A 14624-nucleotide genomic window follows, 5' to 3' on the forward strand; every position below is an offset into this window, starting at 1 on the left:
GAGAAGCGCGTCCTCTTCGCTATTCGCTACAGGATTTCAGCTGTAGTTCAGAAGCTACTGTCTGCTTTTTGGTCCGTCTGTCGTCTGTCGTTTTTTTTCTTTTGGCTGGGGGGAGAATCTTTTTTCCTCTGCCCACCCTTACAGTGAATGTAACAGCTAGATAAACATTACTGCATATTTGTGTGCAGCGTAAGTTGTGAAACTTAAATACAGGAGCTGCATTCTTTCTCAAACTTTTAAGTTGCAGATTTCTACTTAAGCGTAACTACTCTCTGAGAATTTTAATCTTGCTGAGAAGTGCGTCCTCTTCGCTACAGGGCAACAGATTTCAGCTGTAGTTCAGAAGCTACTGTCTGCTTTTTGGTCCGTCTGTCGTCGTCCCCTTTTTTTCTTTTGGCTGGGGGGAGAATCTTTTTTCCTCTGCCCACCCTTACAGTGAATGTAACAGCTAGATAAACATTACTGCATATTTGTGTGCAGCGTAACTGCAAAGGCAAATTATATTCTAGTCAGTTTAATTCCTGACACACCACACAGTCACTTTGGCTCACAGAAAAAGGTGTATCCTTCTGGAAGTATTCTGAACAGAGTTATCCAGTAGACCACATTTTCATGTAGAGTCAACTCTTGCTACACATGGGCAACAAGCAACTGAGGAAATTCATTTACTGTCAGGTGTCTGGGCTTCAAATCAGCAGCAACGAAGAAGATGCTCTATTGCCTTTACAGAAAAAAACGACCAGAAAAACTGTAGTCATTATACACTAGGTATGCACAGTTCTCCAAGGACGTGTCACCTTCTCACACAAGTCCAGTAGTGAACCAGAGAGAACTGCCTTTTCTGTCATTAAATTGCTCTGAAATGATGCAAAGGAGAGATTCGGGGACTGAACATTTCCTTTTAATCCAGAGCTGGTCAAACATACTTTCACATTTGAATACAAGAATATACAATTATTCTCCAAATGGAGGAGAATGTGACCTAACTATTCCCACCCTGCATGTCAGTGCAACAAGGACAGGAGAACCCACAGGATGGAAACAGCTTCACACACGTTCCGTGTTGGACAGACGTACCAGTTTCAACTACCCTTGCTCTGGCCAAGTGTGAGGCCTGACAGGCTACACAGAAGGCATCTGAGAAACTTCAGTTTGGTTCTTCGCTGTGTCACTTACTGCCATCTCGAGCTGCCTTATGAGCTCCATCACTGAAATCTGGGGGGGACTACTTTTACGAACTCAGTGCTTTCTGTTGAGACTAACTCTGTCTTTGGCCTAGAGCATCCTTTTCTGCAGTCTCTACATCAAAGACAGCCCAAATGTGCCTACTTAGGCAAATGTCCCAAGATGTACCAGTCATGGTCAGCCTGTAGATAAGCCATAAAGCAGTCTTACTTTTTGACAAAATATCTCACAAGCAAAGAGCTGTAAAACAAACCCTAAAATGAAATTCCACTACCCTGGATTTGAAACCATGAATAAAAGCTTTGACTGAATTAAGATCTAATTTTGGTCCTCAGCCCCTTCTTGCCCTTGGGGTGAAGAATAGTTCTTGTTGTTCTTCCAAATTCATGAGACAAAGTGCAAGATGACAATTTATTGGTTTGGATACACTCCTTAAGAAAAGCATCTGAATGGGGACGTGCGAGAAAAACGGAACAACTTGAAAGTGAATCCTCTGCATCTCCAGGAATCTCAACCCAACCTTTGCTGTAACATTACTAAACTGACTAGAACATTGTTTTTTGGGCATTTTGGTATTGGTAAGCAAGAAGTAATGGAAGTATCATCTGCAGAACTTTGGAAATTATTTAAGACGATGGCAAAACCAGCTAAATTTATCACACCATGGTAACAGAAGAATTTGGCTGCAAGGAACTACGGATCAAGGATGGCCAAGTGGCAGCCTACAGCCTTGATTCAGCAAAGAAACACCTGGAAGAAGGCTGTACTTTCAATTTGTATTCAGGTGCATTTTCAATTTGCTTGGTTATCAAGGTTCTGCTTACATGGGTAATACAGAATAGCACTGCCTCAGAAGTAGCGGCCCAGAACTGGTTTCATGCTCGAACAGCCTCCAATGCCAGCTCAGCAGCATCTCCACTAATCTCCACGGGCTGGCTCCATGCACAGTTAGAACTGTTACTGCATCAGGTACTCCTGCACTATGAGTCTCATGGGACAGCGATTTAAGCTCCATCCATTCATGCCATGCTGACACTGAGCTAGTAAGCTGCTTCTTGAGCTGAAGCACTGAGAAAAGCAGTATAAAGAAAACAGTTTGAGTGCACCCATATGTAACCCAGCTTAGGCCCTACAAGGCTGAGCTGGGCTGGAAAAATTGTGGATGGAGACACGCTGATTACTCAGCACGCATCCCTTGCTCTTTGGAGTATCCTGGAGAAGCAGGGGAAAGGCTTTCTCATACCTTCACTAATCTCGACATCTGACTGCTAATTCCAGTGCATACATCCAGTTCAAGTATCTGATTAGGGGAAAAACAGTTCCTGCCTATTTTCTTCCACGTCACAGAAGCAACAGTAATAACCCATATACATAGAGTAGATTTTTCCCCAGCCCTTGGGTCTGGAATCAATCAAGCAAACAATCAATGGCTTTCACTAGCTTTAAGCATACACACCATATCAGTGGGAATTTTAGGTGTACTTCAGACTACATTCCTCAAAATCCTTGTATGATACTACACATCAGTCACAGGACTCCTGAGTAGACCCACACACTTCCTTCAATTTGAAAAACTAAAAATGTTTCCCGTTAAGGTGATCGGGGGCTCAGGAATTTAAACACAAAGCACAGCTGCGTGCTTAAGCACAAAGCATATGGCTCAAATAGTTCCTCTGTATGACGCCAACACAAGCGACTGAAACAATACTTCTGATCCTTGCTCCTCCTGTCAAGTCTTGTTGGGAATCACTCAGACTTAATTTACTAATAACTTGCTAATGATGGCAAGAACTTGGAACAGTGCTGTGTGGCAACAGAGCAATGCACCCCCACTCCCAGTGGGTATGCATGGACCAAATCCCTTTTTAGAGGCATACAGGAGAGTTCATTCTTGGGCAGGCACAGGGCAGGGAAGCCTATTGGCTTGGCCAATGTGTTTTGTGCAGTGCAATCCAGAAACTAAATGGCTAATGATTAAAATAACGGGGAACTTATAACAGAATAAAAATCAGTAATTAGCTGTGGCTTTACTACCAATCATCCTCTAGGAAAATTTCAAGTTCATAGAATCATTTAGGTTGGAAAAGACCTTTAAGATCGAGTCTAACCGTAGTCGGAAGTTGATTAATTGCTGTAGGATCAAGCTTTGACCCACCAGTACTCCTGGATGACGGTAACTAGACGAACTTAGTTGTCCTGTGTTATTTATATACTTATGAATTTGTCCATGCATGGGTTTGATTTGTCTGAAATAGGTAACTCCAGGAAGCAAGCACAAACGCAGCACATCTTGTGTTAAGAGTATTTCTTCAAGGTGGAACACTGCTTATTGTTTTTGCCATCTCAATTACTACTTAAAAATCACAATGTGTTACTTGTCACATCTCCAAGTACCACTGCTTTTGAACTTCTCTTACCATCCAGGGAGAAATAAGAAAAAAAATTATCTATTTCAGTGTGATCACAGAATAGTTTTGTATGAACAGCCTTAGGTGCTGCATTATAAAACCAAAAAATACCAAAACACACCCCACAAAAAACCAAAAAACAAAAACACCCCACCCCCCAAAACAAAACCAAACCCTCCACAAAATACCAAAGTTATAAAATTTTGAAGCACTTAATAGTTGCTTTACTCACTTGTGGTCTTTCCTGTAACTATTGAACAATTTAACATGCAATTTCATCACCAAAACTTTTGCAGATATCCAGACTACTACTGGTTTACTCATGTTCCCACAACGTTTGCATGAAGTGAAGGAAAGGCAACCAGGGCAAGTAGAAAAGCCATCAGGAACAAAACCTTAAATGAATTTGATGAGAACAAAGCCAGCTCTGAACTAGCCACACTTGAAACCCAGATGTCGGGGCAGGACTTGTCCACCCCGAGGACAGCGATCATGTCCCACCTCAGGGAGCCCTGCCTGCACAGGTCTCCTCACCCCCCAGGCCTTCCTTCGCTGCCTCTTGGTCTTCCCCACTTTTCATCTCCACCTTTTTTTATGGCAGATATCGCACCCCCATCTCTCTCACCCCCTCTGGCAAAGGTCACCACCACTCCAGAGCCCCTGGCCATCCCCGCACGGGGGATTCACCATGGGTCCTGCCCAGAGCCAGCGCCGTGCTCACCCTCTGCCATGCTCAGGCCTAGCTGCTCAGATGGGAGTCATTTCTGCAGCCAAAACAGCTTCCCCTGCTTTCCTCCTCCCATTTGAGCTTACAGGACACAACACCCGTTTCCTAGCAAAAAGCAAATGGCTGAGAACCAGGACATGGAGTTAAGCGGTGGAGACCTCATGTCTGTGCATGCAAAGCTGAAGATGCCCCAAATCCTCCGTTGGTGCAACACAAGTGACAAAAGGCCATCACGATGCCAGCAGCTCTGGGCTGCCCCGCTCCTCTGGCCCCCCAGAGCTGGGAAGGAGCATATTCCCTTTCCCGAAACCACACAGAAGGAGATTCTTCTCACCAAATACACCACTGAAACTTTCTGTGAAAGTAAAGCCAAACCACTTAATGCTTCATTTAAGCAGAGATAGGCTTGGGCACAGGGACATGCTAGAGCTTTACAGAGGACAGCTAACCAAGCGGGAGGAAGACTTTTCCCCCCACCCCCACTTTTTTTTTTTTTTGTTGTTAATTTAAAAAGAACATTTGTTTCAAGTAAATTGCCTTAGGACTTACAGTTTATAATTACAAATAAAATACTTTTTGGTCAGTTTTCTCGGTTCAATAGAACTTTTTGTTGCTTAGACAGCTAAATGTCATGGGATTTTTAAGAAAGGTTAAAATTCTGTGTCATTTAACAATTAATGGTACCCAAAGAAAAACTACACAAAACCACATCCACTGAAGTGTTTTGCAAGGGCTACAGGCTTCAGTTGGGTCCACTGCAGCAGAAAGCCCGTTCAACACGCTAGTCCAGGGCTTCAAAGCTGCTTTTTAAAGCTGCTTCAACCCATCACTTTCAAGGATAAAAAAAACCAACAGCAGCAGCAACAAATTGTTTTCTAGGACTTTGAATACAACCAGAAAGCTGCATAAATAGGTGTCTATCCTTTCAGGCATCCTGTCATCTGAGGAGAATGACAATCAATTTGTGCCTCTTGCATTAAGAGTGGTTTATTCTCCTGAAGTTTTCTAATCCAGGTTCAAGATTCTGCAAGTCATATTCACCACAGCTTGATCCACTAAGCCTGAAAATCCTAAAGACCATAAAAAAACCTTCAATTATTTCATTAAAATATTGATCATGGGTTTCACTGCAATGCCAGGAAGAGCCCTCCTACCACCCAACTCAGAGCAATCCAAATAACCGGCCAGACAATGGCTTAACTCATTCTCAAAGACATTTTCCCACATGCAGCATTCAAACGTTAAGCAACGGCATCACATTTTTGCCCCCTAAGGACGTCAGGGGCCTGAAGTAGCTTCGCATGAGAAGTTCAGTCCTCCTGCTTTCTGAAGCCTCTCTAGTCCTCCAAGATGGAACAGCTACCTCTTTTGAAATAAAATCAAAATTAAGTTGATTGGGTTGTGATATATCATTCCCCATAGAGCCACTGTGAATTTAGTAATAGATAAATCTATTCAGTAACTTCTCCAGCCACCATCCTCCCCTTCCCTCCATCTGTTCTAGATCATATTTGCTCCTCTTTCTTTTAGTCCATAACCCAAGAAGGCTGGCCAGAAGAACACTGACCAGAAAGCCCAAAGGCAGGAAAAAGGTGAAGAGTTACTTGTATTGACCAGGGAATGACAGGCAGGATGAGTTGATTCCAGCATTTTACCTTAGGACATAGCCAACGCAAGGAAACGACATCAGTTAGCACAATAAAACTCCCTGGTTACTTAACTCATCCAAAAAACCCTCTGAACTTGAAAACCAAGGCAGGTACGAGAAAGTTATTTAAGATCTGGCATCATGATTGCAGTGTAAGTGGATCCAACAGTCATCTTCAAGCACAAATAGTTATGAAAAAGAAAAGGCACATTGTACAGAATGAACATCGTTTATACAACTAGGGGTTGTTTTGCCCATCACCAAAAATTCCTCTGCGTAACGTGACTTTTTATTCAAGGGAAAGACATGAAGCAGACAAAAAGAACAAAGTTTTTGTGGATTAGTATTTAAAAACTGTGCCTTAGCTATAGAAGCACATGACAACTGTATCTAAGGAAATTAAAGAGAGGTTAGCCAAATTCGCTTAAGGCGACAGGAATTGATGTAATTTGCAGGTTAGTGGCATACTAGCTGCCATTCCACAAGTGTGGCTTTCAGACAGGATTCAGTCCTTTGAACTCCTGCTTTTTTTTGTTAGGAAACCAGCATTTCAGCTGTTTACTTCTAACACACATGCCATAAATTTTTATTTTATACAGTTACTGAGAGAATATCAAAAAGCATTGCAACATTTTAGGACAGACAAGTAATTGACTCCATAAAATGTCAGACACAAATCTTTTGCTATGATTTCACCTATCCCAGGTGCTTCAGAGCGTAAATATTTTATGACTAACAGGCAACAATATCAGCCACACAACTGCATCTGACAGGCAAGTTTGAGTTATGGTACTGCCATGGTGAAAAGCTTAATTCAAGCACCTCATATTTATGTCCACTTCTGCCATCCTCCTCTCTCGTAAGGAAGCTGGGCAGCACTTTCATCGGCACTAGAGGGTTTGAGATTGCTCACAGTAGGACACGAATGGCTCCTCCTCACAGGAACTGTCGAAGATAGACACAAAGTTGCTTCCAAAAGCTCTCTTGCAAGACCTGGTGTAGAGACGTGAACTGAAGAGAGCAGAGTCATAGGACTACAGACATTTCAGCTGCCCAAGAACCCAAAGGCAGTACAGACGGTCTGAAGCCATCTCTGCTCCCAGCTTCCCCTTGCAAAGCCTTTCACAGCCCCAGCACAATCGTCCACCCTTCCTACAGCCCAAGCAACAACAACGCAAGATTTACCAGACCACTCTAACACAGTTCACTATCGACTTGAAAAAGTCACTTTAGAGAGGTAAAAGTATTTGTCCAACCTTATCTTCCTCCTAAGGTTGCCAAGCATGGTGTTAGCCAGTGCCAGCTTCGACTTGCAGTCACATATTTAGAGCCTAAGCAAGACTATCAGTTACATTTCACAGGGGTTACTAATCCAGCCACCGTTCCAGCCCTCAGTAACCCCTGCTAGACCTGCACGACAGAGCATTTCACTTCTAGGTCTCCGGTTCACCGCAAGCCTGCTGGAAAAACTGGTGTCTTGAATGACTTCATTCTACTGCATTTCCCACGGCAGGGAAGAGGTGCAGAATACCGACCCTTCTCCCCAGCAGGGCCTTGACAGGCCAGACTATTACTTAAAGCACATCAACTTTCACCTGTGCAAATGATTTAGAGATACTGGATATATTTGTAGAGCCCACACCTGAGACAGTACGCACTTTGCTGTAGAACAGGAGCAACATGAGTTTCCTCAAGTCCTGCAATGCCCTGAGGAGGCAGTTTCCACATGTTAGAAGAAGGGTCCTTCTCCACGCCTGGTTTTGCTTGTGTTGCTCATTTATCAAATGTGAAGAACGCAAATAGGATTGGGTAAAAATAATGACATATTTCATAGAAAATTAACAAAGGAGGAAACAGAAATCAGTTTTATACAAGGTGTTGAGTAAAAAGTAACCAGAACTAAGCTTAAAACAGAAGGAGAGACAGTACAGGCTGACTTTAAAATAAAAATCCTTATTACCAACTCGCTAGAGACATGGATTTACCCACACACAGAATGGGACAGGTCATTTGCTTGTCCAGACTTCAGTAAATAAAATTCAAGAAGCTTCGAGTCCCCATGCCAAAAGCAGATTTCAGTGCAGTAAATCTACTTCACCCCTGCATGGACTTGTCTTAATGTGTGTCATGCAACACTGACTTTTCATGGGTGAAATTTAAGCTAAAATAGGCTATTTTGCGCAAACTGTAAATAAAATGTACAGAAAGGGAAAAAAACCCAACCCTTTACTTTCATAAATTTTAAAAACCCATACCCTCAACACTGGTCTCATTTGTCACCATGAGGTTTGTGAAAGGTTGCTCAATTTTATAGCATATGAGATGCAGTTTTGAGCCAAGATAGTTTCAAATGCTAAGGAACATAATCTTTACCCCTTTGGGGCTAAGCAAGAAGTGAGTTTGATTTAAAAGTCTTTCAAATCCACAACACTAGCTTGTGAGAAAGAATTGGTGTTCAGCATATTGCCTGTAGGCTACTGAAGTACTTATTTACAAAATTTCAGCATTCAGCACTGAAACACAAGATAGGGAGAGAATCATAGAACCATTAAGGTTGGAAAAGACCTCTAAGATCATCGAGTCCAACTGTCGACCCAATACCACCATGTCCACTAAACCATGTCCCTAAGCGCCTCATCTACACGTCTTCTAAATACTTCCAGGGATGGGGACTCAACCACTTCCTTGGGCAGCCTGTTCCAATGTTTCACCACTGAGATGATGAGAGAGATGTAAAGACGGCACTAGATCAAAATATATCAAACACCCAAAAGCCACAAACAGAAACAGTTGTATCCTTCTCTTTTTTAAAATAAAAACTATTTGTAAACTTAAATGCAACTCTTGAATTATTATATTCAAGGAGGAGGGAAAAAAACACAACAAACCTACTTTGGAGGCACACTGCACATCAGAAGGGCATCTACACTTGTTGCATACTTAGTCTAAAAATGATCTAGGTGAAAGACTGCTACGCTCATTGTTCACATAATTACATGGGGACTACGAGGTTGGCAGAGTGCTCTCAAGGTCACTTACAAAGCACATATCAAGAACATGCCACTAATCACGACCCAAATGTGACAACAGAAAACAAATACACGAAACGCAACCAGTGTCACGCAGTGCATGCTGGAACAGCTTAGCCTGTGCGTCTACTGAAAAGCCTTCCTACCAAAACTTTTAAAGAAGCATCCAAAAATAAGAGTGAAAATAATTTCAAAAGGACCATTTATTTTAACAAACCACTTGGCAACACACTGGTTACAGCACAAAGGACACTCGTTCTGGAACACGCCTGTTCTGAAGCTATCCGCTTTACGACTAATACACAGCGCCATGAGAAAAAGTTAGCAAGAGAATGAAGATTTTGTTAATTCAAAACAGTTTTACGCTGTTAACATGTCCTGAGCTTCTACATGTCACAGTTAATAAAGAATTAGAAAGACTTTGCCGGGCTCTACACCACTTTGCCTACAGCCAATGTCATCTCATGTCAGCCCCAATATGGAAGGTTTGAATAAGCAGAAGAATAAAGCAGTCTAGATACATCCATTTTATTCACACTACTAATATGATCATTAGACACAGCCTAAAATAATAATAAATCGCTGACTTCATTTAAGTGAAGGAAATGCAAGCTAGCTTACCACCGAACTGCTTGATTTTTATCCTTCTGCTCAACGAGCTGTGATGTTATTTATGACTGTATTAAAACCTACTGAGTTGTAATAAAACAGTTTCAGTACCTCAGAGTGCTTGATCATCATGTTCTCTAATGTAAGATAATCCAAGTCACCTTCATGCAAACTCAACTGGCTACGATCTGAAGCATTCTGCTAAATACCAGAATTGGGATTTTCTGGGGGGGATTTTGCAAGCCACAAAGGTGGGTATACTCCTTGTACAGGGTGGCAAGCCACCACTCTGGAGGAGAATTAACCCAGGGGGCCAAACTGATGCCACAGAGCATCAAAACTGAAAGACAACGGTGTCAGGGTTACTTTTGAATGGTGGTGGCTCTTCCTAGGGAGTAGAGTGCTAATGTCTGACTCTTCCATTAAGCAACATTACATCTTTTATTTCCTGACATCTTACTCACAAAGTAGGTGCTACAGCAGACATCACAGTAGCCACAAAAGATTAAAGGTAACAACAGTAAGAAATTAAGTATGTTTATTCCACTCTAATTTTAAACCCAGAAACCATAATGAAACTTAGTGTTTTAGTTATTTCTTAGCTAAATGAATGCTCCCATAATAGTTTGCCAACACAGACGTATTTAAGGCAAATAGCCATTAGGTTGCGTGACCTCACCTCTACACCCCATGATCTTATTCCCACAACAGTCAGACAGTAGCTATCGTCTGGCTCTCAGAAAAAACAAGACTAGCATCGGCTCATTTATTAAAGAAGGATGCCAACATTTCAGCCCTTTTAAGATCTCGGGTCTTACATACATAGAGACATAGCATCACGATCTATTTTATACTTACAAAAACAACATCCAGCAGCTCGGCCATTTTTGTAACCTTCTCCACACCTGCCCCTCCATGTCTTCCAGAGATGAGCTGTTGAAAACCCTTCTCCTCACGTTATTTCACATATGGTAGGCAAATAATTAGTTACACTGTGAAACGAGAAGCTCCTTGGCCACATAAGTGACCCTTGATAAGGCCTGAGGATGGGGCACTTGCAGGACCATCACCTGAACCAGTGAAATCTTTTGACAAAACATGAGTTAGCTGTCAGTAGCCCTGTTTATATTGCAGTCGTAACAAAAAACTGCAGTCAGGATCATTACTTCAACAGATATTGCACAAGCATGTTCCTTATCGTGAAAACTTAAAGACTGTGAAAAACAGGTTATATGAAAAGATAGTCTAAACTTCTGCCGTGGTGCTCTTCCAGCATATACACGTACCCTGGCACAGCAGCATTTTCAGCACACAAGCACATACAAGACCTCCAGCCTGCAAGGGACTACAAGCTCTTGATTCTTTACTGCGTAGGGTCCTACCAAGGTTGGGGTTAGGGCTCTTTCTGCAGGACTGGAATCACATTTTATTACATGACACCAAACAAACTCCACCTTCCCAAACAGCTTACAGAAAACTCTTTTCAACGGTTTCATCTGAACTTCAAAAAAGCACCAGTCAACAACTCACCAGGAGAGGCACATTCACAAAACACAAAGAAGAGTGTGTGTTATCATTCCAGTTCTCCAAAGGTTAGTTGCAAATGCAATTCACCAAGAAATTCAGAAGTAATAGTTTTGTCAGAAGATCAAAACGTCTTTTGAGAAGGAAATTCAAGGCCTCCAGGCTTGGTCTCAGAAGAATCCTATTTTAAACCGCACTTGACCCACACTAATGTAACCCTTCAAACGCTATTACAAGAACAGAACTATGTTCACAAGGGGAAATAGGCATAGTATCTTCCACTAAAGCCGTATTTATTTACGTAAAAAAAATCATGCATCTCCTTTTAACACTGAAAAAATACAAACAACATGACATGTATTTTACAACATCCTTCTCATCACTGACTGATATACACAAAGTTTTAGCTACCCAAGAAATAGTATGGGAACATAACACAATTCAAGGCAACCAGATGCTAGAGTTAGAAGGATGCAATTAGAGATTTGATGTGGATTAACTAGATCTTAACTCAATCTTCCCCACCTTCCTCACCCTTTTTTAAACCTCAAGTATAAACCCATTTTAGCATGTCACTACTTTACAGGATGGAATAAATATGTTTAGAGGTCTTAATACTTCAAAAATGCAAATAAGCTCACACTGAAGAGAGTTTATTTTAAATCAAAGTTTGAACAGAGGAAAAAAGTAAAAGTTTGGGGGTTTTTAACATTTGCTAGGAGCCAGAGGAGATGCCAGTACATCCACGATAGCAAAACCCAACTGTTGTTGGGTTTGACAATGGCAGATGTAGTTGCAGCCGGTCCCGAGGACACCACAGCTAGCTGTGCATCCTCAAGCAGCGTGGTGCAAGATGTGGGACCCCGTAGGGGAACGGTTCAGAACACTATATGCATTTCAAGCCATTGATGTCAGACCAGCTCTAGTCTGCTCTCACAGACTGAACTCCCAGTAGTGGCTGGATAACACAAGGTCTTCTCATGTAATTTCCTCTGACAAGAATCTAATTAGTACTCATCAACAGCACTGGGCAAAAATAAGCTAACATGTAATAAGTGGGGACAACTGGGAATTTATTTCAAAATCACATTGCTGCTCCACACTAAAGGCAGAGCTGGCCTGAGAAGGTGTCGATGCTGATGTCTGGCTGCTCGTTATGCCCTACCACGTCAGCTCGCTGCTCTTACCCCTCAGTTATGCAGCTACAGCTGTTCTGCAGGGCTACATTGACCCAAGCAACCAAACCCACTAAGCTGATTAAAAAAAAGTCACCTGTCCAAAAACAGGCTTTTTTTTTTTTAAATCTCAAACTGCCTCAGTAGTCCCACATACCCCACAAATGCACGTATTGGTGCAACCATGGGGGCAGTAACTATTTTTAGTGTGACCCCACAAATGCATGTATTGGTGCAACCATGGGGGCAGTAACTACCAGGGCTGCAAGGGACATCATCATCACCTTTGCTGCCACAGTCAACGTATCACAGAACCATACCCAAAAAATAAAAAGTGGGCACAAATAAGTAATTGATTGAGTAACAGCTGAAGCTGCTTCTGCCTTACCCCATCTGGTGGCCTGTTGCTTATATACAGCTGGTAGCAATAGCTATTTAGGCATGTTTTCTGGAATTGCAGCTACTAGAGAAGAAAATGCAAAGTTGGATTAACTGTGTTCCTCTAATAGTTATCTGTCATTATTCCCTGGGTACCGTAGCAGTCAGCACATTCCTCACTCCACATCCAAAGCGGAGTGTCTAGACACTGTGTGCTCAGATCACACAGAGCCATCAAGACCTGACTCAGTCCTCGCAGCCTACCGCCTTTAACCAAAGCAGATAAATGGAATTAATAGATTTTCTTGGGGAAGGTGCAACTTCAGAAAGAAGGGTTTTCTAAGGATAAGTCCTGGGAACAGGCAGAAGCCATTTGGTATAGAGCCACCACTTATTCAATAAGCAGCACTCTAGAGCAGAAGGCACCACTTTTCTTCCCTCAAAAAGCCAATGTACATTAGGCACAGGATAAACTCTTTTGAAGAGCCACAGTAGCATGATTAAATACTATTTTTCCTTTTACATAGCAAACCATACAGGGCTGAACCCTTAAGGAATATATGAACTTTCATGTGAATGGAGCCCATTAACTACCGCGCAATGAATGGTGCCCGTGGTCCAGAATTAATTTCCTTTTAGACAGCAAAGAGGATAGAAAGCTTACGATTGCTACACACAAGTGCTGACTCATTCAAGGTCATTTTACTCCTTCCCTGAACAAATTGTTTCTTTGAGACCCAGGCTACAGTGGTATTTCAGAAGAGTATAGTTTTGGTGGGAGTCAGGAAGTAGAATTTTAAAATAGTCAAGTAAATAGCATAGTAAAATAGTATTAGACTGCTGAAAGGAAGACTTTTCAATTCATGAGTTATGATAATACAGATTGCCATATTTTTTTAAACCTAAGTCTCACTTCTCAGAATTTTCTGTTTAACAAGACAAGAATTAACTTTAAAGCACTGTTTAACAAGGCAGGAATTAACTTTAAAGCAGTTCCTGAAATGCTAGCAGAGCACCATATTGCTTCAACAAAACAGCCCTACTTCGCATGAGGCTGTAGCAGCACTAAGAGCAGCTCTGCCCCCCCAGCAAAACCAAGCTGTCTCACCAAAAGCAGTTTTATCAGTCAGCTGCTGTCAGGACAGTGATGCTGGCTAAGGGCAACGGCTCTCTGGATCGCTGATACCGGTAAACTGGAATAAGTCTTTCCTGAGAATATCATCCCCTCTAGCCAGGGCTCCCCAAACCCAGAAGAAACAAAAAACCCACATGCCTGAATTAAAACAAAACAAAACAAACAAACCACAAGCAGAGAGAAGTCACAGCCTTAGGTAGCTAGAAGTAGTCGTCTTAAAGACCGGTTTAGTGTGCTGCCTATAGGTCCTTGACAGGACCTTTATAAGACCTGGGATAGGCAGATAGGCTGTTTTCTACACCTCAGTTTCGAAATGTGTTCCTTTCAAGGAAAGAGAGTTTCCATTAGTTGCTTGTTTATATTCTCCTCTGAAAAGAACAGAAAGTTTTAATTGATAGCCAACCATTAAGTCCACAAACTGAATTTTGATGGTTCCAACCAGGAATTTCCTGGTGATATTTAGGAAGGAAGCCTGAAATACAAGCTTTGATTCACCTCCCTTGACATACAAACTTCCTCTCAAATTCATAAATTAATTTTGATTCCAGGTCAGAATAACTTCTGGTTCAATACCACTACCGGCATATTTTAATATAGCAGTTTACTGCAAGGCCTTTTCAGTGTAACTAGGGAAGAAAAAGAAACGTCAGCGTTAGGGAGGAAAAATACTCTGAAACTCACGCTTAGGATTTTCTGGAGCTTGCAATGAACCCTGAGACCTTTTAAAGATGCTTAGGTGCCTGACGGCTGCTGAGACTCCAAGCTCAGCTCCAGCGACGGCTCCCCACACCGCCGGACATCCCCGC

General features: G+C 42.1%; 1 protein-coding gene across 6 annotated transcripts in view; it reads right to left on the minus strand.

The window, feature by feature from the left end:
- The window catches only part of MITF (melanogenesis associated transcription factor), a 73617-nt gene that overhangs the window by 25518 nt on the left and 33475 nt on the right, over positions 1-14624 (minus strand). The window contains exons 1-2 of one of the 6 annotated variants that reach the window (XM_009284371.2): positions 7225-7286; positions 6791-6913 (exon numbers count right to left, since the gene is read on the minus strand). The exons of 4 other annotated variants lie outside the window; for them this stretch is intronic. In XM_009284371.2, coding sequence (XP_009282646.1) covers positions 6791-6853 — 63 coding nt within the window. In that variant the 5' untranslated portion in view covers positions 6854-6913; positions 7225-7286. Of the gene's footprint in view, positions 1-6790; positions 7151-7224; positions 7287-14624 lie in introns of those variants that run through there. One more of the 6 variants, XM_009284369.2, reaches the window with a different exon arrangement.

The sequence above is a fragment of the Aptenodytes forsteri genome, unplaced genomic scaffold (genome assembly GCF_000699145.1).
Source record: "Aptenodytes forsteri isolate BGI_AS27 unplaced genomic scaffold, ASM69914v1 Scaffold53, whole genome shotgun sequence".
Lineage (NCBI taxonomy): Eukaryota > Metazoa > Chordata > Aves > Sphenisciformes > Spheniscidae > Aptenodytes > Aptenodytes forsteri.